This window comes from Aspergillus japonicus (genome assembly GCF_003184785.1).
Source record: "Aspergillus japonicus CBS 114.51 unplaced genomic scaffold BO86scaffold_9, whole genome shotgun sequence".
Classification (NCBI taxonomy): domain Eukaryota; kingdom Fungi; phylum Ascomycota; class Eurotiomycetes; order Eurotiales; family Aspergillaceae; genus Aspergillus; species Aspergillus japonicus.
Genome location: NW_020291646.1, coordinates 648,471 through 660,188, shown reverse-complemented (window position 1 = coordinate 660,188; position 11,718 = coordinate 648,471). Strand labels below are relative to the sequence as shown.

Sequence of the window (11,718 nt, the reverse complement as noted above, 5' to 3'; positions counted from 1 at the left end):
AAGAACTGCCCTCTCAGCAGGAACAGTGATACAGAATGAGCCTCGATGAGAACGAGGCGCCGGCACGGGCCGGAGATAGAATTTTGAAATCGAACGGAGTCATTCGGGGGGATTTCGTCGCCATGGTGTGAGTTATTATCCCTTACGGGCAGACCAGCTAATGAACGAGTCGTTCAAAACAATCAGTACCAAGGGGGGTCTTGGCACAACAGAGAAGTCAGATATGATGGGCAAACCCTGATATCCCCGATCTATTGGAACCCCTTGCAGGACCCTTGGTCCGGAATGATGTTCACCTATTCCATACTTTGCGCCATTGCTGCCCGTGTTTACTGTATCTCATAATGAGCAAGTTCGAGAGATGAAGTGGCAGAAATTTAGAAAAGGCAGCAGACGATCCAAGCGCGATCAGCACGATATGGGATCGCATTCATGAAGAGAGTTTGGCGTACGGTCGGACGCATGCTGTCTATAGTACATTGAGCCTGCAATGAAAATGAACCCTCCAATAATTGAACTCGGACTTATGCAACGGAACAGGATAATCGAAACAGATTGCTTAAACACTCAACTGGCTTATTCCAGCTTCTCGAAAACCACCTTGCCATCCTTGGTGAGCCTGGCGACGCTCTGCGACGTGCCCTTTGCTTCTTGGAACAAGTCGTCCACCGTCCGGGAAGGAGCAGGGGCAGCATTCACCGCCTCCTCTGCTGCTTTCCGCGATGCTTCTTCCGCCGGTGTTGGGGGCTTCGCTGGACCAATGGTCAGTCCACGCGGAGCACTGGCAAGCTCGTTCACCTCGTGCGTCGTCAGAACCTCATTGATGCGGGGGCCGCGGCTCTGAAGAAGAATAGTTGTAGGGCCGTCGAATTGAAGGAACAGCTACTTGGTGTCAGTACTATACGCAATACATCTCAAGGGTGAATCAATTGAGCTTACCCTGTCGCCCCAGATGGTCATTCGAGACCAGGTACGAAGCCTGTGAACCAGCTTCATTGTAGTCTTCCAAGTATCCGCTTCGGACATAGCTTGGAGGAACTTGGATTTCTGGATGGAGCTTTGGATGAAGGCAGGCAGGTTCTTAAGGCCTGGAACCTGAAGCTTCAATGTGGTAGACTTGAAGCGGTAGGGACGAGGGGGGTTGGACGAGATGGTGTAAGCAACAACATTGCTGTTCAAGCCCAGTCAGCCGAGTTTCTGCAAAGTGGATAGCTTCGACAAGCATACCTGGGGTGGACTATGTATTGCTCGCCAGCCTTGAGCTCGACTGAATACAGCTGGCCGTTGCCAACCAGAGCCAACAAGCCTCTGCCAGTGACCTCAGAGCTACCCCAGTGGGCCAGGCTCTTCACGAATTAGCTATACTCTTGAGACCATGTGACGTTCCGGATGAGACGAACCAGGTTCGTGTTGATGGTGGGTCGAATCGAGAGCGAACGACCCGTCCAGGCAAGTAGCGCTCGCCTTTGAGCGACCATCCAATCGACCGAGCCATTGAGGTGTACGACCGCAAAAGAGGTATTCGGCGAGCGGACGGAGACCAGGGCCGTCACCGGGCTGGCGGACGATATCTGCGCGGGAATTTAGCCCCCAATTCCTCGACTTATGGAGACAGATCAGACCTTCTGATAGAGGAACGGCACGCCGACAACAGCTCTCCGGAAAGGTTCGAGGACACTCAAGGTGGAAATCACCTGGTTGTATCAGATGTTAGAGGTAGCTCGTACGTGAGCAGATTGCGAAAGTTCCGGTATCTGCATACATTGTCTGCTTTCCCACTCAACCCAACCAACGTCCCTCGGCGAGTGTACAGATTCTGCGAAGCGGAAAGTGAAACCGACAAGAGCGAGTAGGGTGCGCCGATGACATCGAACCGAGCATCTATATCCATAGGAGTATATTAGCAAGGAGTTTCTATGTGAACCGAAGGCTCCAATTGCCTGCACTGGATTCAATTGGATTTGCGACAAGACCTACCTGCGGATTCAGCTGATGTGGGAGTGCTGGACACAGGGAGATTGTCTCCATTGACCGTTGCAGGCTGTTCCGCGGGCGCAGCGCGAATCTGGACGCCTCTGGTCTGGCATGCGCGGTGCAGCAAAGCTCCTTGTCGCGCCCGAGGGGGAAGAACACGAGTCCAGGACAGAGCCCGGACGGCTCCCCTCAAAGGTTGGCCCGTTGCCATGGTTCAAAGGGGAGTGTGTGAATCTGCGAAGAGAAGAAGAAAGAAGTGGGAGCTGAACGAGGATGCTTCGGCTTGTCCTCCGCGGTAATCGCAGTAATTCTTCGCGGGTCCTGATCGGGGAAAGCGTTGCTCTGCGGCTTGGCACTCAATGGCCGGCCTTCGACCACTTCTGCCTTTGTGCTTTCTGGTCGGCGGTTGAACTGGGGAAGTGAGACAAAACTCACTTGTAATGGTGGGAATATATTTGTTTACCTCAAGGATAAGCCTTCATCCCAACAATGAGAAGTGTTGTAGTGAGCTCTGGTGTTTTTGGTGCGCCAGACGGCTTCCCGCTGATGTCATACCGATCTCACGGATAACTCCCGCTGTATACTGTACTCGTACACTCGTACCTGTCAATAAGAGACAAGGCTACTTGGTACTACCTAATATGTATATGGTATGGATAGCATGATCACTGCCTACACATCAGTGTTCAAAGACAACATGGGTACGATATATATATGAATTATAATTATAGCCCATCGTTATCTCGACCACTTTTAGCAATTTCCAGCCTTTTCTCAGAATCAACAAACTTGCGTTGCACCAAAACTCATCACCACAATTGCACCACGCATTCCATCACGAAGTCAACTCACCTAGCTTCGCGCCAGACCGACCCGAGAAATACTATTCAGTCACGCAGGGTGAAGTACTCAACGACCGGTATCAAACCCTTGCCAAAATAGGATACGGTTTTACCTCAACAATTTGGCTGGCGAAAGACTTGGTGTATGTGCAGTTGACTCATATGACCTTGATGATAACGTTGATGATAACGGAGATTCTAACAGTATGCTTCGAACCAGTGCATCGACATATGTAGTTCTAAAGGTTTACGTCACGGGCCAAAACCGGACCTCGAGCGAGAACTAGACATCTACAAGCACATCAATTCGGTGGAAGCACAACATCCCGGGAGAAACTTTATTCGTAAACTCCTCAACTATTGTTATCTCCAGGGCCCTCATGGCTGTCACATCTGTCTTGTTCACGAGCCTCTAGAAATGACTGCGGATTTTCTGGTGAGGACGGGTCCTCAGAAACGAAAGGACCCTTGATTTTATGAAGCCTGCTATCCGACAGCTACTTGTTGCCCTGGATTTCCTGCATTCAGAGTGCCATATCATCCATACAGATTATATGCTTACCCACCCCCTCGAAGATCTTGAGTTACAGGCCTAATGTCGGCACAGATCTCCAGCTAAAGAACTTACTACTTCCCGGCCCGGAGACAAGCCATCTTTTCCAATTCGAAGAGTGTGAAGTTGCAAACCCAACACCCCAAAAGAAGCTTAAAGATCGAACAATCTACAGGTCTTTAGGTTTTCTTCCTCCAGGCGGACTGCCAATTCTCGCTGATTTTGGGGAAGCTCGATTTGGCGATGAAAAGCAGAATGGCGATATTATGCCGAATGTTTATAGAGCTCCGGAAGTGATTTTGAGATCGAGCTGGGACTACAAGGTAGACATATGGAATATCGCTATGGTCGTGAGTAGAACTATTCTGAACTTTGCTTATCTTAAAAATGCTAACACTGGGGTATACTTAGGCCTGGGATATTGTTAGCTGTCGCACCCTGATCAATGGCAAAAACCTAGATGGCATATTTAATGATAGGGTCCATATGGCAGAATTGGTTGCCCTGCTAGGCCCTCCGCCCCCGGAATTGCGGGAATAGAGACACCTCAGCTCGGCCTTCTGGGATGAATCGGGGAAGTGGAAGGAAGTTGCCCCCATTCCAGATATTACCCTCGAGAGCCTGGCCTCGGAGGTGGAGGGGAAGATAAAGAGGGATTTTTTCCGGTGGCTCCGGATGGCCTTGCAGTGAAACCTCGAGGACTGGCCCACGGCCTTGGAACTCTAATTCGACGAGTGGATGATGAAGGGGCTTTGAAGTGAAGGGAGGGACCGGCAAAAAGTGCAGCTGAACAAGATCAATGACCGTGATATGGGCTTGAACCATTCTGCCGCTGGAGAGCAATCGATACCCTATCAGGTGTTCCGTGGTCTGCAGGATATTGGCAATGAGAATACACTATGAATCTCCTCTCGGATGGCTCTAAGCTGATCTCGACCAGCAGGCATATCGTAACTAGTAGAATAGTTGGTCGCGGTCGTTGAACAACTGGCTGGGAGAATTGGTTGAGATAATTTACGGGGGGCTAAGATCGTGAGATTAATAAACCATGAGAGAGGTCGCAAGCCTAGAGGGTCACATCCCTCAGGCCAGGCCGGCCGCTGGGCGACATCATCAGATTGGAGCAAATGACTGAGCTAAACAAAGAGTCCCTAAAACATGAAGGACATGTGTACTGCCACCTTGGGCAAGTCCCCGGCGTAATAGAGCCTTATCAGGTCTCGGACACCGAGATTCGAATGCCATATCTACGCCAGGGTTCACTCAGCCGCTATATACGTGCCCATCGTGAGAGCGTGAACAACATGCGGCGGTTACAATGGCTCCAGGAGGCTGCACATATTATCCGTCGTGTACACGAGCGGCGGGTTCTGATTGCTGATATTGCGACACGAAACTTCCTCCTCGATGAGAATCTTTCTTTGCAGATGTGCGATTCCACCGAATCTGTCATTGTTGCGGATGATGAAGACCTGGTCGAATTCGTATCTGAAGACTGCGTTTCAGTCAAGTCCGACGTTGCGCGCTTCGGCTCGATGATGTACGAGGTCATCTCCGGATACCGATGTGAATTTTTTTATACCCGACATCGAGATCGATCTAGATGACGATCCAGAATCTAAATACTTCCTAGCTAGCTTCTGGTGTATGGATCATCGTCCAATTCTGGCGACGTGATGATATCTTAATACTACGGAATAACTGGTGGGTGACGGTGGAATGGCCATGGTTGTGCGTGGCCATTGCTCTTAAAGCGTGTCCTTTCCACGCTGCCGTTCGCTGGCCGAGGTTCCAAAGTTCGAAGGATTGCAATCAAGGCACACTTCCAAGCTTGAGTTTTTGCAGGCAGGCTAGGCCCTCTTTACTAACAGGAAGACGTTTCCATTCCAATAGAATTTCAGCATGAATCAGTCCGCGGTTCTACGGGCAACCCCTGGTTAGAAGCTGATACATACCTTCCAATCTATCGAGGCTATCTCCCCTCCAAACACGAATGGATGTATGGCTCGGCAGAACAAGAGGAATGAGCGTTTACTTTACCCACCTGTCGTGGATTCACTTGTCCACAAAGGCCAACGACGATTTATGCCCTTTCATGCTCTCCTCCGCTAAAGATGTTAAAGCCCGCGACTTCGCCAGGTGTACACGATTGTTCTTCCACATAGGAACCCAAAACATGGGAGGACGCGAAAGGGTAGCAGAGGAAAAGGCCTTGGCGGTATTTCACCTATTTGGGCATCAATTCTGATGATGTGTCCCAAATGCTCAAACGTCGTGGATTCACTAGGTCCAGGAAAGGTGTTTCCAATATGATCAGACTGCGATTTGATCGGACCCTGAAGTTGAACACAATCCGCTAGATTTCCGGTAGTCTACCATATGCTTCTGTGCGCAATTTCCCGACAAGAATGAACTATAGATCTGTAGCCGAATGATGAAAACACTACCAAACTAGATTTAAATAGGATTTACTCTCATATCTACTGGTATCTCTTTTCCCGAGCCTAGACGTTTCGTAACGCGTCGATCAATGGGACCGAAATTGGCCTCATGAATCCGACCAAAGTTGCGACTGTACCATTCCACTGCAGTTTAATCTGGGCAATGATCAAGAGCATTATTATCAACCTCTAGGTACCCTGTCATCAGAGATACCCAGGACCTCAGTGACTCGCCCCATGCAGAGAAGCCTTTTTCTGTTTCTTCATCAATTGCAGTCTTAACAAAACTTTCCAGGAGCGTTTGTTCCAGAGGGTAGCACAGGTTGCCGTAAGTCTCAAATCGCTTTCTCGGCGCTCCATCTTTTGCTTCGGTCAAGGGGCGGGGGGAATCGTCCTGGAAAGAGTGCGCAAACATGTTTGGAAACAAATATAATTGCAGGCCTTTTTCTGTTGGTTCGCCATTTGGATAATCAAACCCTGCACAAGACCGATCCAAGTGTTCATAGCCAGCATTTATCTCCTCCAGCACCTGCTGTGGGTTCGGATGATTCTCTATAATCTCAGAAGGAGGTACGCGATTTGGAACACTTTGTTTGAATCCTGCGCTCTCGAGCCGTTTAATAACAGCAGTATAGTTGTTATCTTGCACCACAATTATAGGAGCCTATTGAGAATGGAATTATTAGTATCGGTATAGTTAAATTGATGGTGTGCTATTAGAGGGAAAATATCACCCCGACAGCGATAGGGACACCTAGATACCACATTGCGAGGGCTCCCCAGGGTACTACAGTGAAAGGTTGAAGGGTCTTGCTAAGTCTTAAGGAGAGCCTATCAGGCTCAGTCTCCCTCAAGCGCCTAAACATAGTCGTAATGAGAAATGTGATGGAAAGAATTCTTGGTGATTTGCCTCAAGTAGTTATAAAGATTCTCACAGAGCATAGATATAGTATCTTAACAAGAAGGTAAGGAAAATAAAAGGCTTCGGAATGCTCCTTGCATACATAGGGTATTTTAGAATAGCAGGTCAACCCGCGGTCCACTATCAGTATCGCCAGCGTTACAGAGTCCCATTAGCACTCAGATCGGATGTAGTGCTCAAAATATTCAAACAAGCCAACATTGGTTGACCTCGCCAACTTGAGATTGAGGATTGGGCGAAAGTAGGTTCCGATGACCTAGCACTACCTTACTGTACATTATGGTAAGCTTGAAGATTAACAACTGATGGGGTTTATAAGTACTGTACTGTACAGTACTCCGTAGAGAGCCCCGACCTAAACCTATTCTGGAAATGGAGAGTCGACACCTACTCAGTGTTCCGCAGAAACCCTGTTCAAACAATACAAAATCGGCGATTGCGCCAGATCTGCCTTCATTCGTGTCATTCAGTCTGTCGGCCCGCATATAAACTCCTTGATGATTGTGGCCAAATACACATTGCCACCTCAACCCTTCATAGCACTTCATCGCGCCAGCGAAAGCTCTCGTTGATCCGGTGCCGAGGATCAAGACTCCCCGATCTCCCCGCGCATCCCCCGCCGACGATTTCCTCCGAACCCGGCGGGTCCTCATTCCACAAGCCGGCGTCTCGCACGGAGAACCCTTGTGCCTTTTTCTCTCTGTCCGACACTACAATGCGCCATTGAGAGCGGAGGAGGTCTTTAACATTTCCCGGTCATTGTGAAGATTGTTGACCGGCCACCATGCTGCCCAGGGCCGCCCGATCACCGTGCTGGCGTGTCCCGGGGCGCTTCGTATACCAGCGCCAGTTTGTCACGCGCCCGACCCCATGGACCTCTGCCTCATACGGAGTGCAATCCCGAGCCGTCTCGACATCCAGCGAATCCGACAAGAAACAAGCGTCTGCGAGCACACCTCCCGCCCTGAAGAACCCTACCAGTTCAATCGCGGTACAACCAGGAGCAGCGAATGCGACGCAGGTTTCCACCGCAGCCCCCCGGAAGCAAAATGCCACCACTACTCCCAAGAAGAAGGACCTGCTTAACGAGGCCACGCTAGCAACCAAGGAACAAAGGAAAGCGGACTGGGCGATCATGAAGGAGATGGCAAAGTACCTTTGGCCAAAGGTAGGAGGGCTCGAATGGAAGTGCGGCGGAGCTATCCGGAGCGGTGCTAATTGAATACGGTGCAGGACGATTGGGGAACAAAGCTTCGAGTTGGAAGCGCCCTATCTCTACTTATAGGAGCTAAGGTTAGTTGTATAGCATGTTGGCCATTCAGACTGGTGTGCTGACCGGGCGCCCCTAGATCTTGAACGTCGAGGTACCCTTCTACTTCAAAAGCATTGTTGACTCGATGAATGTGGATTTTGCGACTGTAGGTGGCACGGCCTATACAGTGGCGGGCTCGATGATTATCGCCTGTAAGTCAGGATCTCGCCGTTCAACTGCGCAGGCCTAACCGTGAACTGCCAGACGGTGTCACCAGAATCGGCGCCACTGTGTTCCAGGAACTCAGAAATGCGGTCTTCGCCAGTGTAGCCCAGAAGGCGATTCGCAAGGTCGCGCGAAACGTCTTTGAACATCTACTACGCCTAGATCTGAACTTTCACCTCACGCGCCAGACCGGAGGCTTGACGCGGGCAATTGACCGTGGTACCAAGGGTATCAGCTTCTTGCTGACTTCCATGGTGTTCCACGTCGTCCCTACCGCCCTGGAAATCTCCCTCGTGTGCGGTATTCTGGTATAGCATGGCCCGGTCTGTTCTTATTGGAATCTGTCAATGTACTCATTAACCGTGACGACAGACGTATCAGTATGGCTTCAAATTCGCGGCGATCACGGCGACTACCATGCTCGCATACTCGGCCTTTACCATCACCACCACCGCCTGGAGGACCAAGTTTCGGAAGCAGGCCAACGCAGCCGACAATCGTGGTGCCACCGTTGCTGTGGACTCCCTGATCAACTACGAGGCCGTCAAGTACTTCAACAACGAGAAATTCGAGGTTGCTCGCTACGACAGGGCGCTCAAGAATTACGAAGATGCTTCGATCAAAGTCACCACCTCTCTGGCATTCCTCAACTCTGGGCAGAACATGATCTTCTCCAGCGCCCTGGCGGCAATGATGTATCTCGCGGCCGATGGAGTGGCTACTGGCACTCTGACCGTTGGTGACCTGGTCATGGTCAATCAGCTTGTCTTCCAGCTCTCCGTCCCTCTCAACTTCCTCGGATCCGTGTACCGCGAGCTTCGCCAGTCACTGTTGGACATGGAAACGCTGTTCAACCTGCAGAAGGTCAATGTGAACATCATTGAGCGGCCCAACGCGAAGCCCCTGGTGCTGAACCAAGGGGGCGAGATCCGGTTCGAGAACGTCACCTTCGGCTACCATCCGGAGCGGCCAATTCTCAAGAACGCTAGTTTTACGATCCCCGCCGGTCAGAAATTCGCGGTCGTCGGGCCCAGTGGTTGTGGCAAATCAACGATTCTGCGCCTGCTGTTCCGCTTTTACGACGTCCAGGAGGGCCGGATCCTTATCGACGGGCAAGACATTCGGGACGTGACGCTCGAGAGTCTGCGCAAGGCCATCGGGGTGGTGCCTCAGGATACTCCCCTGTTCAACGACACGATCGAACACAATATCCGGTATGGACAGATCGACGCGACCGACGAAGAGGTCCGCAAGGCTGCGCGACGCGCGCACATCCACGAACTGATCGAGAAGCTCCCTGATGGATACAGGACGGCTGTCGGAGAGCGGGGGATGATGATTTCCGGAGGTGAGAAGCAGCGACTGGCTGTCTCGCGGTTAATCCTGAAGGATCCCGAGCTTCTCTTCTTCGACGAGGCGGTAAGTGTCATGCCCTTCCCACCAGCAGACTCGCTTGTGCTATGGATGTAGGGCGCTAACGGATAACCCGACCAGACCTCTGCATTGGACACCTACACTGAGAAGGCACTGTTGCAGAACATCAACAGTATTCTCAAGGAGAAGCGCCGCACGAGCGTTTTCGTGGCCCACCGTTTGCGCACGATCTACGACTGCGACCAGATCCTGGTGCTGAAGGAGGGCCGTGTGGTGGAGATGGGTTCGCACCGCGAACTTCTGGAACAGAATGGCATCTATTCTGAATTGTGGAACAGTAAGTGGAGTTTGCTTTTTTTCTGCCCCCGTAAACAAGCCATACGAACTCGTTTCGGGCGCTAACGTCCGCCACAGCGCAGGAAATGTCCCTCACGGAAGCGCAGGGATCGGAAAGCGTAGCAGAGGAGGAAGTGGAGCAAGACGCTGGCCCGTCCTCCCCCCAGCGACAGAAGTGAGCTCGCTCGTGGGTGTATCTTATTATTTCTTGGGCTTCTTATGGAGATCTGGGCGACCAGAGACCAAGGCTTACGTAAATATACTTTGGGAAGCCAGTTCCATTGGTCAATTAGATTTAGAGACACGACTCGGCAGCTCACGCGGTCGTTGACAATCAGAATGAGTTTATGATCACCTAAAATGGTGCCAGGTACCGGTCAGTAGACTAGCAGCTCGACTAGTCTAAAACGACCAGCCTTCTTCTCTCTCTAACCCAAACCACCGGCGGGGGTCCGATGGAGCTCTCCAGCATGTCGTAGTTTGGGTCAGGGCTTTTGGACAGCGTTCGCCGTTCGGCACGGGCTATTGAAAGTCGACCATGGATACCACTTGGCTGGGTACGCCAGGCCCATTCGGGGGTGGGATTCACGGTGTGTTGTCGAGTCTCTGGCTCTCTCGTCTGGTCAATTCCCGTCTGGTCGCGTGTCTGATCAGCAGGTTGAACTATTCAACAACAGCTACCAAACTATTGTGCATCGTTAAAGCATGTCGAAGAATCACCGGCCGATCCGACCGTTTCCGTCCATGGGAACTGCAGCAGATGTCAACCCGGAAAGCGGCCGTGCGGTGCGTTGCAGCCCAGGGACGGGACCAGCACGTTTATCCTCCGCAAACAAGCATGCAGAAAGGAGTCTTCTCGAAGATTGAGATGATGGGACCATGGAGACGGGGTCAACTTGCCAAGGGTGACTATGCGAACAGATGTAAACCTTGTCGGTCGATATCCAGCAATTGCAACAAGAGTGATTTGAGTTCTTGAGTCGTGGACTCGTGTTGAGAATGAAGCGGACTGATGGTGTTGGGTGTTGGGTGTTGGGTGTTGGGCTAGTGATGGGCTAGGCTAGTAGTTATTCGACTAGTCAGGGGTTGAAGAGGCAACACGGGCCATGAGGAAGACTGTGTGTTTTTGATTTTTGCCATGAGGTTTGTTAGCCCAACTGGCAATTGCTCCAGAGTCAAGACTAAAGAAAGAGTCTAAGAGTCTAAGACCAAGAACTAAACCTCGTTCCACCCCTGGCTAAACCCAGTTCAGTTAAGGTCCCCACAACCCACGTTGTTGCTGTCGCAGTTGCAGTCCAGTTGCAGTTGCAGTCAAGTTTGCCGTCTTCCTTCCCTGTCCGTCACTCTGTCGACACACACTCACTCTCTCTCTCTTCTGCTTCCTTTCTTCTCCTCCCTCCCTCCCTCCCTCCCTCCCTCCCTCGTGGACTCGTCTCATTCACTATCCCCTCTTTCTCCCCCTCCCCAAACCCCACGTTCGTTCGCTGCTTATTTCCTTTCGGTCCCTCTTCCGTTCCTTCTAGTCCTATAGTGTTGCCAATAATTCCCTCGAGTCCCAATCCCCCCCCCCCTCTTCAACCTAAACTAGTTCCGGAGCAGAGTCTCTCCTTGGGTGCAAACCTTCCGAGCCACTGCGTCTCCCTGCCACTAAAGCTATTAACCCTCCAATCGCACTTGCACTCGGCTACTTTGCTTCGAACTTGCATCTAGCTCCCTTTCCCACCATCCTCCCACCTACCCTACCGCACTACTGCATAAACCAACCTTCCCTCCTTCTCGTGCAGCTCAAGGCTCACTCA

The 11,718-nt window shown here is 51.3% G+C and overlaps 5 protein-coding genes across 5 annotated transcripts; 3 read left to right on the top strand and 2 right to left on the bottom strand.

Annotated features, from left to right (window-relative positions):
- Positions 1-370: 370 nt before the first annotated feature.
- BO86DRAFT_333553 (AIM24 family protein) lies at positions 371-2,444 on the bottom strand. Its single transcript, XM_025668816.1, has 7 exons — positions 1,978-2,444; positions 1,763-1,881; positions 1,623-1,694; positions 1,401-1,571; positions 1,228-1,346; positions 940-1,171; positions 371-882 (listed from the first exon to the last, which is right to left on the bottom strand). Exons 1-7 carry the CDS (start codon positions 2,183-2,185, stop codon positions 577-579), a joined length of 1,227 nt encoding a protein of 408 aa, XP_025530357.1. The 5' UTR covers positions 2,186-2,444; the 3' UTR covers positions 371-576.
- A 578-nt stretch (positions 2,445-3,022) lies between these two features.
- On the top strand, positions 3,023-4,059 carry BO86DRAFT_446437 (kinase-like protein; the record flags this gene model as incomplete). The annotated part of the gene is made up of 6 exons (XM_025676519.1): positions 3,023-3,061; positions 3,094-3,252; positions 3,299-3,345; positions 3,407-3,719; positions 3,781-3,867; positions 3,910-4,059. 6 exons carry the CDS (start codon positions 3,023-3,025, stop codon positions 4,057-4,059), a joined length of 795 nt encoding a protein of 264 aa, XP_025530356.1.
- A 437-nt stretch (positions 4,060-4,496) lies between these two features.
- BO86DRAFT_356982 (uncharacterized protein) lies at positions 4,497-5,013 on the top strand (the record flags this gene model as incomplete). The annotated part of the gene is made up of 1 exon (XM_025669687.1): positions 4,497-5,013. The coding sequence occupies one exon, from the start codon at positions 4,497-4,499 to the stop codon at positions 4,974-4,976; it is 480 nt and encodes a 159-aa protein (XP_025530355.1). The 3' UTR covers positions 4,977-5,013.
- Positions 5,014-5,826: 813 nt separating this feature from the next.
- Positions 5,827-6,676, bottom strand: BO86DRAFT_416981 (uncharacterized protein; the record flags this gene model as incomplete). Its single annotated transcript, XM_025675010.1, has 3 exons — positions 5,827-5,941; positions 6,008-6,474; positions 6,545-6,676. 3 exons carry the CDS (start codon positions 6,674-6,676, stop codon positions 5,827-5,829), a joined length of 714 nt encoding a protein of 237 aa, XP_025530354.1.
- Positions 6,677-7,172: 496 nt separating this feature from the next.
- On the top strand, positions 7,173-10,259 carry atm1 (ATP-binding cassette Fe/S cluster precursor transporter ATM1). The gene is made up of 7 exons (XM_025671493.1): positions 7,173-7,900; positions 7,966-8,025; positions 8,082-8,196; positions 8,249-8,517; positions 8,582-9,628; positions 9,704-9,920; positions 9,998-10,259. The coding sequence occupies exons 1-7, from the start codon at positions 7,517-7,519 to the stop codon at positions 10,096-10,098; spliced, it is 2,193 nt and encodes a 730-aa protein (XP_025530353.1). The 5' UTR covers positions 7,173-7,516; the 3' UTR covers positions 10,099-10,259.
- Positions 10,260-11,718: the final 1,459 nt, after the last annotated feature.

Coding starts and splice junctions, on each gene's coding strand:
- BO86DRAFT_333553 (XM_025668816.1), bottom strand. CDS start 2,185: ATGGCAACGGGCCAACCTTTGAGGGGAGCCGTCCGGGCTCTGTCCTGG. Junction 1,695..1,762: donor TGAGTGGGAAAGCAGACAAT/GTATGCAGATAC, acceptor TGATACAACCAG/GTGATTTCCACCTTGAGTGT. Junction 1,572..1,622: donor TGCCGTTCCTCTATCAGAAG/GTCTGATCTGTC, acceptor ATTCCCGCGCAG/ATATCGTCCGCCAGCCCGGT.
- atm1 (XM_025671493.1), top strand. CDS start 7,517: ATGCTGCCCAGGGCCGCCCGATCACCGTGCTGGCGTGTCCCGGGGCGC. Junction 8,026..8,081: donor CTCTACTTATAGGAGCTAAG/GTTAGTTGTATA, acceptor GGGCGCCCCTAG/ATCTTGAACGTCGAGGTACC. Junction 8,197..8,248: donor GGGCTCGATGATTATCGCCT/GTAAGTCAGGAT, acceptor GTGAACTGCCAG/ACGGTGTCACCAGAATCGGC.